The 13,836-nt window shown below is 47.4% G+C and overlaps 2 protein-coding genes across 21 annotated transcripts in view; both read right to left on the reverse strand.

Annotated features, from left to right (window-relative positions):
* Positions 1 to 7,572, reverse strand: part of PDLIM1 (PDZ and LIM domain 1) — a 44,354-nt gene extending 36,782 nt beyond the window's left edge. For 2 of the 7 annotated variants that reach the window (XM_039553578.1, XM_039553577.1), the window contains exon 1: positions 7,407 to 7,570. In XM_039553578.1, the coding sequence (XP_039409512.1) occupies positions 7,407 to 7,502 (96 nt within the window). In that variant the 5' untranslated portion in view covers positions 7,503 to 7,570. Of the gene's footprint in view, positions 1 to 6,300; positions 6,398 to 7,406 lie in introns of those variants that run through there. The other 5 variants (XM_039553582.1, XM_039553581.1, XM_039553579.1 and 2 more) reach the window with 4 other exon arrangements.
* A 2,291-nt stretch (positions 7,573 to 9,863) lies between these two features.
* The window catches only part of SORBS1 (sorbin and SH3 domain containing 1), a 75,113-nt gene continuing 71,140 nt past the window's right edge, over positions 9,864 to 13,836 (reverse strand). For 7 of the 14 annotated variants that reach the window (XM_039554117.1, XM_039554119.1, XM_039554118.1 and 4 more), the window contains 2 exons: positions 12,876 to 12,988; positions 9,864 to 12,069 (listed from right to left, as the gene is read on the reverse strand). In XM_039554117.1, the coding sequence (XP_039410051.1) occupies positions 12,002 to 12,069; positions 12,876 to 12,988 (181 nt within the window). In that variant the 3' untranslated portion in view covers positions 9,864 to 12,001. The remainder of the gene's footprint in view (positions 12,070 to 12,875; positions 12,989 to 13,836) is intronic. The other 7 variants (XM_039554125.1, XM_039554124.1, XM_019292223.2 and 4 more) reach the window with 1 other exon arrangement.

Genomic DNA, 13,836 nt, shown 5'->3' on the forward strand with positions numbered 1-13,836 from the left:
GGTCCCACAGATTCAGGATTGGTTGGGATAGAATAAGAAACTACCTTACTTTCTTACACTACAAAGTGAAACTTTGTGCACATGTGCCCCCTTGCACACACACTTTGGGCTCCACTTTGCCAACACCACCAGGACTTTGCAAAGCTCAGATGACCATCTCCCAGGCAGCTTGCTTGCTATTGTTTCCTTGCACTGATGGCCAGCCAGCAAAGAGCTATGAAGTATCAAGTCTTCAGACAGTCTTTGGGCAAGTGCATTTACAATAGAAAACACTTTGATTTAGCAGCGGGAGAAACATTTGGCTGCTTATTCAGCTCCCAGGACCTCTTTATAAAACTTTTGTTTGTCCCAGAGCTTGCCAAACACAACCACATTTTACATTTGATGCAATCCCCTCCATACATGCTACCTAACAAGCTTTGCAGTCCCTGGACAGGGATATACGGTGCCTTTTTTCCCTCTGCAGGCAAGGATACAAGAGGAAGCAGTGGGTATATTGAGGGAAGCTGCTGCCCACAGCAAATGAGAGGGAGGAAGGGTGGGAAGCCTTTTTATGAAAAGCAGCATAACTCACCTCCATGTGAGTCAAGATAGCTGGGTGGGTCTAAAATTCACTCAATTTTTTTCCGGCCTTCTCCCCTCACCCATTCCGGCACCCTACATGCTCACTCTGTCAGCTCTTCACAGTTTCTCACAGACCCTACAGCCTCCGGCATCACCCATCACTCCACACCTAAACACACACTGCAAGAAGTGATGAAGAGATAACAAACAAGAAAATTAGCATCAGCCAAGAAAAAGATCTAGAGAAACTGCACCTACGTCTGTTTGAGAGGAAAACCCAGCTGGGTCATTGCTGGAAAGGACAGACATGAAGCAACATACTTCCAAGGCCACCAGTGACAACCAGACATCTCTGACATTCAGTTTAATCCTCCCCACCCACACACACTGCTCTTTTACCATGAGTAATGTCCTCAGCGCTGGAGTACTATGCTAAGCAGTCAAAGTTTCTCCCAGCAAAAGCATGCAGCCGGGTCAGCAGAGATCAGAGGGTGTGAGAAAATTCAGACAAGCACGTTCCCCACCCCTTCTCTTTAGGGGAGCGGGAATGATATGTCAGTTCCTTACAGCTGGCTCCAGGAGAGCTCCCTTCAACACTGCTCCCATTCTCTGCACCATTACAGTCGGACAAGGCTGCAGCCCAAATCTCACTGGCTGCTCTGTGCTGGCCCAGATCACACCATCACCAGGAGACAAAAAGGAGAAGCAGGTCATACCTCTGGCCGGTGAAACCCCTGAGCATCAGCCCACCCCAGTGGGGTCTGGGCTTCCAGAGCACAAGCTCCTTTGGCAGCCCAGCCCTCACCCTCCTGCCTGCCTTCATGCCAGAGGAGCTTTGTTAACCTAGACAGTAGAAGGCATCAGATACTGCACAGAGAGGGCTGACCTCAGCCAGATGGTATAAACAGGCATAGGTGAGAGAGAGGATTTGCTCACAGATGCTCAAATGGTGGTCGAGGAGTTACTCAGTCTCACAGCTTCTTTTGCAACATGCCCCATATCAAAACAAACAAACAAGAGATTTTTTACAAGACCTCAAAAACAGCTGAGCCTTTCCTGATGGTTCATTTCATCCACTAAGTAAATCAACACATGCAGTAATCAGCAACCATCTAAGATACTGTAGTCCAGAACAACATCAATTATTTATGCAGTTAAGGGCTCCTATAATTTCTGTTTATACTGAAAAAAAAAAAAAATTCCTCCTTTTATTTTGATGCTGCACCCTTCAAATGCAACTCATTCTACATACCAAATACATTTCTTGAGGAACAAAGTGATTTTTGAGGGTGGAAGGTACCAAGGAGCCTGCAGCCATACATAACTTGACATCCGGGAACAAGCAGATCAGGGAACAAAATGAACTTTCTTTCTCCCAAAACGTCCAACATTTACTTTTGTCACGTAAAGTCCTAGGGCTCAAAGCTCTCACATAATGCTGAGGCTGGTACATTCACTCCAAATGTAGAGTTCTCTCTTTAGGTTCTTTGGGGAACTTGTCCACAAAAAGGTGGGTCAGATGTCATCAAAAGGGATTATACTGGTTGCAAAGAAGAGGCACAGAGAAAAGGGATCTCCAAAGTTTGGGTGACATCAAGCTGCTACATAACCAACGACAAATTAGTCTGAATATGTGAACTGAGGAAAATACAACCCTGGCTCCTAGGAAAGACAAGAGTATTGCTCCTGCATGTAACTCTGGTAGAAGGCATTTGATTAGTATCCCAATAACTGTAAAAGTTATTTTCAAGGCAAAAGTGCTCCCCAGACTCAGGAAACTGGACTGGAAAAGATGAAACCTGTCTTGTGCCCCAAAGCACTCTGCCTTTACCCTGAGAAAATTCTGCTGCTTTGCCCTTGCTACAATTAAGGATTATTTCCTCTCATCCAAACCCTGGCAGTCAGGGAGATCAGAAAAGTCTTTTTCCTCTTCTCAGCAGCCATTTGTACCTTTGAAGCACAGGCTTTTCCAGCAGCTGCTCAGGAAACTGCCAGGATTGACGTGGATTTCAAAGTCTGTAGGGGTATAACCTCTGCTCTTCACACCTGGTGTGCTCTGACACAGCAGACAGGACTCCCTCCAAGCAAAGGCACAAGGCAACCTGACGTCCTCTGAACACCAGCCCAGCCACTTCTGCAAGGCCAGAAGCTCTTGGCATGTGACACTAATGTGTTCCACAAGCCCTTATCAGCTGAGTAGTTCTGGAGCAGCTCTGCCTGGCATGGCACAGCAGGGCTGGGGCTGCCACAGCCCCCACCCCACCCGCAGCCAGGTAAAATCTGAGCAGGAAACATAAAGCCGCCTTCGCCTTCCTATAAAGCCCAGCAGCTTTCCCCAGCTGCCTGCCCCTGCCCAGCCAGCCTCAGAACAAGACCCAAGCACAATGCTGGGATTTGCAGTCACGGGCACAAGAGCTGGACTGTGCGGCAGAGGAACTGCTGTCATAGGTATGCACGGTGGGGACCAGCCAAGGCAGAGGAAAAGCCAGCCCAACCCTAAATCCTATCACATCCACCACACCCCATGTTTCCTTTGGCAGAGGGAAGGCATTCTAATTCCACTCTGGGAGCAGAGGGCTGCCCAGAAAGCCCCAGCTCCCTTCACGTCTCAGAAAAATAACCTGCAGCCAGAGTCTCTTTCCACCTGGGGAAGAGGCTGGAGCCCAGCTCCCAGGGCAGTCACTTGTGCCAAAGGGAGGACAGTCTCCCCCCGCCCCATCAAGAGATGCCCATTCGCAGGGTGTCCCCTACCAGCAGGGCTCTCCCTCAACATCGGCTCCGGGATGCCTTGCTCAGCTGCTTCCTACAAGGGTGACTGGCTGACAGGGTAAGGACATCAGCCAGTACCAAAGCTAAACCTGATTTCTTTTCACACCACAGGATTCAGTCCCATGCTTGATTTCAGACCATCAAGTCCAGTTTTACCGCTAAATCAAGCTTTAAGTTTATAAAGCTGGTTCAGAGGGCCATGCTTAAAAAGAAAACCAACACACTCAAACACCCAACTATGATCCAATTCCATATTTTATATAAATTCTGAGTTTTTAAAATACCATGAATAGATAAAACATCAGAGTAAGCAGGGATGAATTCATGTTACAGTGGTTGAAATCAGCAACAAGCATCATGTTGGGATTTCATCTTTTTGATGTATTTGCATAACTTGTCTGTCTTAAAACCATTTTTTTTGCTGGAAAATTGGTTTTATAAGAAAATGTCCAGTTTTACAGACTCAGAGAGACACCCCTCCTTAATGGGGCTGGGAGGTTTTTGACATGACAAAACAGCAAAGCTCTGTTCTACTCTGCGCATATTTTGGGTCATTTGCTCAAGATCACTACCACAAACCAAAATTCATCTCAATAACAAGGTTTATCAGACAGTTCCATGTATTTGACTGGAAATAAAACGCCTCAATGTTTATCAAAATCGAATGCAATCAAACAGGCAACAGCTCACGTTACCTGAGGAATGGAGGGGGATGGGGTCTGTCAACTGCACAGCTTTTCAGACAGCTCCACTTCAGCATCTCCTTGAACAACGTGCTGCTTGCTTCCTCCATCAGCTCCCCCATCCTCAATGGGATTTAACTGGGAACTACCCTGTGCATAGGTCAGCTCTACAGAAACTATTATTCTCTATTTATTGTGTTCATTCACATCTCAGAAAGAACTTTTCTCAAATTCTACCCCACTGACTCACTGCAGAGTATCACCCAAAGAGCAGTAAAGACAAGGGCCTTTCCTACTCCTGTAGGGCAATCCAGCAGGCTTTGGCCCAGAGTTCATTACACTGATCAACAGAAGTTTGGGGTTTTTTCTGAACAAAGACTGCAATAAAGCATCCACAAGAACCCTGCAGTTTTAAAAAGAAATGTAAGCCAGAAACATCTGTGAAGCATCCCTCTAAAGAGATGGGAAACTCCACCAGAAAGTCTCATGAGCAGCACTTGTGAAATCCCCATACTCAGCTCTCATCAGGGAAGACTGGTCCAACACAACCAAGAAACCAGAAGTGTTCTCACAACAAGACACTTGTGATGTATTTGAGGCTGAAGCAGTTTTGAACACATATTTCAAGTGGAAAGTGAGGTACGGCAGTGACAAAAGACAAGGTAAGAGCAGCTGTGGAAATGCCACAATCTTTCTTCTGCTGCTCCTCCAAGGCACAACCAGACATTGGTAGCATGCAGTCCCTGTCAGACAGAAGGCCTCGGCCAGGCTGCTCTGGTGGCTGCCATGCACATGACCCCAGCGCTCCTCATCCTTGTTGGAGACCCAGGACAGCAACACCAAGCTTCAATGACTTCCTCCAGAGAACAATTCCAACCGTGCTGCCTCCCACCGACACGACTACATTTAAGTACAGCTGCTCCCCAACTGACAGGGGAGCTTGAGAAGCCAAAAGCCACTAGCAAGGAGCTGAGGTACAATGGTGATGAGAGCCATAAATACCAAGATAAGCTCTAAAGCTTAACACCATGAGGATGATGGTGCCAGAAGCCAAACCTGAGCTTCTGGCAGGCAATGCAGGCCAAATTTAGGCACCTGGTTCAAAGAGAGCTGCAAGACACCTTGTTCAGGTCCACGAGTGGATGGATGTCTCTCCTGGTGTCCCACCATGCCAGCACATGGAGCAGCACGGTGACCGCATCAGTGCATCTCTGAGACAAGCTCCACTGGCTACATGGGAGGGCACTTACCCCACACACAGCACACCCAAATCACAGCGCTCTCAGTGGCAGTGGCAGGATGATGCTGCTCCCCACACCCAGGGCAGACAGCCCAGCCCTGTGCTCCCCCACTAACAGTGTTCCTCATGAGCACATCCGTGCACCCGCCCACCTCCTACCTGCTTGCAGCACAAAGCAAACACACAAGTGCTGAGGAGGGAAGAGCTGCAACCTCCCATGCTCCCAGGGTGATGCTCTTATCATGGGTTACAGCCTCCCCACCCTCTCATTGCCCTCAGGTAGCTCCCCTATCCCATATCACAGTGGGACCAAGGCCCTCACAACCCCTGGCAGATGTCAGTCCTACGGCCAGAGCTCATCCCATCCTGTGAGGGAAGGAGGGCTCCGTGCCCAGAAAGGTCTCTGGTAAAAACACAGGTATCAAATGAAATAAGCAAGAATACCAAAGTTACAGCCCTGTAAAGTCATCACACAAGAAGGATCAGACTCTTTAAAACAGGTCAAAACTGGATCAGATCTTTTTTTACATGGTAAAGGGAAGACTTGCCAAGAACTTCACTCCCATGCCCAGGAGACAAATCCAGGAGCCTTACGAGCAAACCACAGGAAAGATTAATGACTTGAAGTCTGGGAGGGGAAATTAAAAGTGTCAGAGGGGCCACAAGAGAAAGCCCTGATAAGAGCTGCTAATTGTCAGCACTTACGTCACCACCATCAGAGAGGCTATTTTATTACATTTTAGTCTCCAGGGTCGCAATTTCTCATGAGGTGGTTATTTTTGCCGCTTTGCTGATCTATGTCCCTTGGTATGTGCCTATAAGCATTGACAAAGGCGACCAAGAAGAGGTAAGAGCAGTGAGGTAGGGCTTTAGACACCCTTCTGCCTGAGAGTCTTTTGCTGGAAGGAAATGGTAATTACCATAACAATGAAGTAAATATCACTTCCCTTACAGTAAAGCTGCTTTTATGTCCAAAAATTCTTTAGAAAAATGAGGCATTATTACTGTAATTGAAAGAGATTACACAGAAAACTAGTAGCTCACCCCCTCTCTGTGGATTTATCAGCACTTGTGAGCTCTGCCCTTCCTGCAGCTGGCAGCTTCCTCCGTGGCACCCGGGCTCCTTCAGGCAGTGAGACCCCGTGGCAGGAGGCATTTATAAAAATTCACAAGCCTGACCATGCTGGTCTTCTTTAAAGGCAGTTCATGTAAGTTCAAGTTCTGATATATTCCACTTCCCACAGCCCTTCCTCACCTGGGGCATGCAGGCACTTAAAAATTGTGCAGTGGTGGCAGACGCCAGAGCCCACGGCTGCCAGCAGCTCGCTGGGTGCCTCTTGTTTAGCAGAGGGATTGCTGGAAAGAGGAGCAATTCTTTCATTCCCCTTCCCTTGGAAGAGGCCTGCAGCCAGCGCCGACAAGGCTCTGTGCAGTGCACCCCACGCAAAGCCGTGCAGGGACAGAGTTTGGGGTTCAGGCCCCACACACGAGCCCGTGGTTCCGGGGGCCTGCAGGGCGCGGCGGGGCAGGGCCCAGCTCCCGGCCGGGCCGAGCACCTGGGGTGCAGGTGGGGACGTGGACAGGACAGTGAGGCAGTGAGCACCGGCGTCTTACAGACAAACGCTACAGCAGAGGAGGGAAAATTCATGTACAACGCTAAAATTGTTTCGATGCAAAATTTTTGTCATTTCCTAACTAATTTCTTTTTAAGGGGGGGCAAGAAGGACTTTGAACAGAGACGGGCAGAGGCAATAAACACACCTTAACACGGCTTCTGTTAACAAAGGCTCTTAACTATACATGGCAAGCAAAGGCGGACGAGCATTCAAGCCACCTCGGTGAGACGGGTTCCCACAGGGTGGGCTGCCAAACCCGAACCAGGGGCTGAGGGGATTCCTGCTGCCTGCAGGGTCCCTATGGACAGCCTGAGGAGGGAGGTTCGGTGGGGAGCAAAGACCCTGGTCTACTACGGGTGAAGGGGCTGCGTGGGCCACCACTGATTTCTCCAGAAACATAAAAAACCCAAACAAACTAAAAAACGGGGGAGAAAAAGACAACCCCATCCCCCGCCCCGGCTTTGCCGTTGTGCCACCTGCCAGCCCGAGTCGACCCCGGCCGCCCCCAGCACCGCCCGCCGCCGCCCACCCTACCCGGGAGATGGCGAGGGGCTGCTCGAAGTCGCGGCCGCCCACCAGGCGGAAGCCCCAGGGCCCGGGGCCCGAGAGCACGATGCGGTGCGTCCCCATGTGCGCGCTGCACCTCGCCGCTGGCCCCAACCGCCTCACCGCCCGCACCGGCCGGGCTCGGCTCGGCCCGGCCCGGCCCGCCCCCGGCCCCGCCCCGGCTCCCGGCCCGCCCCGGGGGCAGCAGCGCCCGCTCCCCGCAGCCTTCCCGGGTAGGAAGCCGCTCCACCGCGCTTCGGGGTCAGGCCCTCCGGAGGGAGGGCGGCTGGCGGGGTCGGGAATCGCGACGCCCCCTCGCCCGCTCCCTGCTGGCAGGCAGGACAAGCGTCCGGCAGGCAGCCGCACGTAGGAGTGCCCCGATGTGGCATCTCCCAGGCAAATACTCTCCAGTCTAGAGCAATGTTAACTCCGAAACCTAATGGGGGCGATGGAAATAAGCCCTGCAGTTTCCTCGCCAGGATCTGATGAGTGAGGGCGGAGCCTGGGAAGGGTATTACCTTTCTGCTAATTTATCCCATGTTCACTGATTTAGGTAGCGTTTTGTTAATCTCTAGCCCCTTAAGCACGGTACCACCAACAAAAGGAATTCTTCTATACAGCTTTTTCAGCCAACCTTCTTAGCTGTGATTCAGGAAATACAGTTCTTCCAGTTGCACGTTAAGCCCTCAGTAATCTGGTGGTGGACGAGTGGGAGAGGTTGGTCACAGCAACGGCACTGGTATTTACAACTGGCGTGCAAGCACTGCTGCTTATTTAGTTATGAATACAACTCACCCATAAGCAGAACAGCAGCAAGCTGCAGCTGAAGCTGGGATTCAGCCACAGCAGGGGAGCATGGAGCAGGCAGCAAACAGGGATGATGCAGGTCACCCAGGTACTGGTCCTACAAGACACGGCCACAAATGATCCCATCACAAGGCACAGCTTGCTTCTGCAATTCCCTTTTGTGGCTGCACCCTTTTTCCTGCATTAGTTTGTCTTTTCACAGGCTATTTCTTTCCAGGGTCCATGCGTCCAGACTATTAATCTCATCTCTAGCAAAGAGAAGTAGTTCTTCCACCACATCATTACACATCTCATGGCAGTGAAGAGAGTGACACCGAGAGCTCATCTGCCCCAGGGTGTGTGGGATTTCCAGAGGGCTGTTGCACACTGCTGGGTCATCTTCTCCTCTCTGCTTGCCCAGCTTCTGCAGTCACTAGCACCTCTAGTTTCCTTACCTTAGATTCGGTTAGAGAGTGACATCAGTAAATACCAGTGTTCAGCAGATACAGATGAGTTTCTCCCCTCCCTGTCCAGGCTGCTGTAAAGCAAAGGCAAGCAGTGCTTGTCATTGCAGCAAAGCCATGATCAGGCTGCCCTTTGGCTTTTATACAAAGTGACTTGTGAAACAAAAAAGGGCTTGTATCTGTGTGCTAAAAACATGTAAAATAGCTTGAGGCTTTTGCTGTCCTGGTAGTTTGGTTTTAGGATTGGCTTGTTTATAGTTTGACTTCCTAAAATCATTGAGTGCAGCCATGACGTTTATCTATCTGCTTGGCCATCTGGTTGCATCAGCACACAGTTTGAATCTGTTGCCCAGTTCTGGCTTAGTCTGAGATGGAGGTCTCCAAGAAGTTAAAACTCCTTGCGAAATACCGATCTTCAAGGTGAGCACAGATCTGCACAGGCACCATGCAGGAGACAAACGTGTGGAGGTGCAGGATGCATTTTTTGGGTACTCGTATGTTACTGGGCCCCAGTGAGCCCACCCAGGCAGCTCAGCACTTCCCTCACTCTACTCCTTCAGGGACTGTTCCCTTACACAAGGCACACCCAAAAAGTCCCAGATAGGTGTATTGCTGCAGGGCTGGGAGACATGACATGATCACCACAGACCTTGCACAAGCCCCATGAGTTAATGCTGTAGCCATACCTGCACCATGTCAGGGTGCAGCTACCAGAAGGCAGTGTCTTTAAGCTTTTGACCCAAGTCAGAGTTAAAAATGCACATGGCATGTAAGTTCAACATCAACCGACACCCCTTCCTACACAGGTTGGCATTTGGAGTTTCTTGTCTGGCTTAACCTGGGTGGTCTTCTCATCTGAGGTCACACAGAGCCTTTGTGAACCAGTGGGCTGGGGGGTACTCCTGACCTCCCAAGTACACTCCTGTGCATGCCACAGCAACTGTACCCTGTCACCATGTTACAGCAAGATCTGTGTGAAAACCAGCTTTTCCTCTGCTTCTACACCTTGGTTTGTTTAAGCAAAAGTCACAGCCAGCCTACAGCTCAGGAAGGAAAACTGGTGAGCTCAAGCCAAATCACAAGCAGGATGCTCAGGTGCAGGACAGTGGGAAAGCCCATGGCAAACACGCACAGGTCAGTATGGATACAAAGGCAGCCACAGCAGGGCACTAGTATAAAAGTGCATTGCTACAGGAACAACCAGAGTAGATTTTATTTAATAATTTGTACAAGAAACACAATAGTAATTCAATAATTCCATTTATTAATTGTCAAATAGTAATCCACTGCAATAAGAAACAAAAAATCAACACAAAGTAAGTTGCAGTTTGTGTGGATACGTGTGTTATGTGTGTGTGTGTGTTTAACTTAAACTGGCAAGAGCAAGAACAGAAAATTAACCTTTAAATGAGTATGTTATATACAATCAATATCAACATGTTACTTTGCTGGATAGATTTATTTGGTGTTACCCAATCTTAGCAACAGACCTAAACATTGTTGCAAATAACTGGAGGGCAAACCCAAAGCAGAACAACAACCCCATAAATAAGATGCAGGAATCAAGATATCTTCTGCAGAAAATAAACAGTGGTGCTTTGTGTCATATCTGAAACCCTTTCATAATGAATATTTTGTGCTAAAACTCTTTATGTGAACATACATGGAATTCCATCACTTAAATAAAAGTGAAAAAAAATCCCAACCTTTCACAACTGCCTTTTTGTCCCTCCCTTCATTCAATGTGTTTAAATTATTTCTCTATACAAGGTAAGTACATTGTCTGTACAAAGTTAAATATACATATTTACAGTCAAACTTCTGAGACACAGAGTCTTCTCTTCCGCTGAGACGGAAGACAAGCCTACTTGATTTCAAACCCAGGAGCATGGCTAGTTTATCAAAACATTGCAAGTCGTGCTAACAGTTAGTTGTAGTTTACTCTTAATAAATCTGTATAAAAGCATCAGCATAAAAATAGGCATTTTATATTATTAAATACGGCTTATGACAAAATAGCAATCTAACCCTTTGCTATTTGTACGGTAACTGTAGGAAGCAGAGTCTGATAGAACTGGTATTGTTTATGCTTTTCCTTAATAACAAAAAGTCTATCAAAAGAGTATTCATAGTGGATTTACAGGCAAACATACAGCCAAGCCATGGTAGTTTTTTTTTTTCCCCTTAAGGAAATACAAATTTATGTAACTGGTAATAACTGCTGGGAACAGCTTTCCAAAATGATTAGACTTTTTTGTATGACTAAGAGGCAGCCAAAATGCATGTATTTATTTGAGACCTACAATCAACACTGAAACCAAAATGAAAAAAAAAGGCACCCTCAGTGATACATTGCTCAGATTTATCAGAGCCTCTAAGATTTAATGCTGGGAAAGAAGTAAAGTCTTCATCCCAAAGCATATACTGCAAAAGGTGTATGATCCTTTAGGGCCAGCAACAGGGCAGGAGGAGCAGAGAAAGTGAACAGCCGTAGGACACATAAACAGGATTCGCCCTCACGGATGTTCTGTTTATTGGTTCTATTCTTTGTGCAGAAAAATGTCAAAGCTAGGCTGATTTCTCTTTAAAAAAACAGGACTCAGTTTATTTTGATGCACACAATACACTCACGCACACACACTCTGCACAAAAGAAAAAACCCTGCAGAGATTGGTAATACGTTCTTCAAGGGTTTGGGATTTTTGCACATTTGCATTATGCTTTGGCTGACCTCTCTGGATTAAACCACCAGTCCCAAACTCCTTTTCCACACAGAGCTCTGCAGTTTAATTGTATCAGCTGTCCTTTGCCTCTGCTGGGTCTTAAGATGCATGACATGAAGGAGGGGTTTTCTATGGAACTGGAAGGCAGAGAAAAGTGAGTCTTCAGCAAGGCAGAAACTGGGCAGCAAGCCTGGCCTCCTGAACTGTTCCAACAAACGTGAGCAGCTGCAGGGCTGAGTACTGCCCCAAAGCACTATCCTATCTCAACACACAAATAAAACCTATACCATGTGCTTCCCTGAAGCCTTCTCAGAGGTAAGTACTCCGTACAAATTAAGATTATCATCAAAACTCTTGCTGGGGAAGGGAGAGGAATACACAAAGGCAGCACTGTAAACTAGAAACTGTCTCTTCTTCAGCAAACAAATCACACCCTGACTCCATGGAAGCAGGGCTTACACATTCAACTCAATAGTGTACCACATAATCACATCCTCCTAACACTTCTCACCTCTTGTCTATTACATTCATAAATTGTCTGTTTCTTCATTGTTTAAAAACACCATCTGGAAAGGAATCCCATCATTGTCATGGTGGGATCACTGTTATTTTACAGGTAAAGAAGCTTCACGTAGTTGCCTGGGAAGGTGCCAAATTGCCTTGTTCTTCTGGATGTACCTGTTGCAAAATAAAACACAAGGAAGACAGAGTAAGATGGAGACATGCAAGGAAGGCTCCAGGATTTAAAAAGGTACAGGTGGCAACCTCTTTGGCCTGCAGACATTGATTCCTAGTACTAAATAGGAGCCCTAATCAAAGAGCCTTTTGGTACAGACCAGATCACAACTAATTCTGCTATTAATCATCTTTGGTCTTCCCCTTTAACAATTAATAAGGTGCTGATGAAAGCTCCTGGGCCTATAGGTTGGAAGTCAAGCTCCTCTCAGTGTAAATGAGCTAATCTCCCTTAAGAAGAGATAGCAAACCTAGATTTGAAATGTTGAGATGGAGAACACTGTCCAGACTTGCACTCCTTGAAGGTAAAGGATTTTGCTAAACATGCACTTGAGGCTGGATTTTCATGGATTGCAACTCCTATCCGTGTGTTGCCTTCACCTCGTTACTTGCCACTTTCTGTAACTAGTCATGGCTCCCTCAGCTTTGGAAATACTACAGAAATCCAGTTTTTCTTGGTTCCCCCTGTTGCTCTGCAACCTGTGTGAGCAAGAAGGTTCAGGACAAAGACAACAATGGAGGTACTAAGAAGATAAAGAAGGAAGTACTAGAGACCTAGCAAGGAAAACAAAGCTCCACCACCCTGCAGCCTAATTTTAATGTTCTTGGTGGGAAAAGATGGGAAATTTTGGAAAAATTTGAGTCAATTTTTTTCACCATTTTGACCCCACAAATGAAGGCAACTTCCAGACACTCTGCAAAACTGCTCATCCCCAAAAGCTCTGCTGACAGGTAAGTGTCACACTCACCTACAAACCAGCCATCATCACATTTCTCCATGACATCGACAATGTCACCGTCCCTCAGTTCCAGCTCATCATCATTCTGAGGAGTGTAGCTGTAGAGGGCTTGGTAGCTAACTCTAAAAACCAGAAAGATACTACATGTTAGCCATTGGATTTCTTTGACACCCCTTCAGGAGGAGATGTTTCCCATCCCTTAATTCCTATTACATATTGTCCAATGCAATCTGAACCTGTGTTTTCCTTTTGAGAGGTGGAAGCCAACTACATTGAATTCGCTATTATCAAAAGGTCACGGTAGTAAAAAATGTCATGCCTATATTGTGTGGGATATATGGAGAGCTTCTGCTCCCTTTCTGCCATGTAGTTGTCTGCACAGACAACCAACCAGGTTCTTCCTAATGTAGCACCTAGAGAACATACCATTGCAGACGCCCTATTGAGTGCAAGCCAAAACCTGGATACACTCATTCCTGGGCTAAATGAGACAACTGTTCCCTTGCCCATGCACACAGGCAGAGCCATAATTGACCAAATGGCAGAGCAAAGGACTTCAGAAAAAGATACTGCCTACTCCTGCACTAAGGTTGCTGGATAAATCATGGCTGAGGAGGTACAGTGGAAACAAAACCCAAGGCTGAATCCTGCCCTGAGATGTCACTTGTACCACAGGCACCCTGTATTCATTAGAAAGGATCCTCAGGGAGTGGAAACAATCTTTGGGCAAATCTAGGGAGGCTTGGGTCCCCTGCCTATGGAGCATGAAAATAGAGCTGATGTGAGACTTCCCATTCTGCATAAAGAGAAAGCAAAGGCTCCTTTCAGAAGCCAACTGCTGTGAGCTGATGCTCCAGCCCAGCACGCAGTGCGGGCTGCTATTCTCAGAACCATCAGTGTAAGGTCTCACCAAGCTTAGTGGCAGCTCCACTGAACAGCTTTGAAAATCTCAGCCTTGGTTTCTCAGCTA

Source organism: Corvus cornix, chromosome 6 (genome assembly GCF_000738735.6).
Source record: "Corvus cornix cornix isolate S_Up_H32 chromosome 6, ASM73873v5, whole genome shotgun sequence".
NCBI lineage: Eukaryota > Metazoa > Chordata > Aves > Passeriformes > Corvidae > Corvus > Corvus cornix.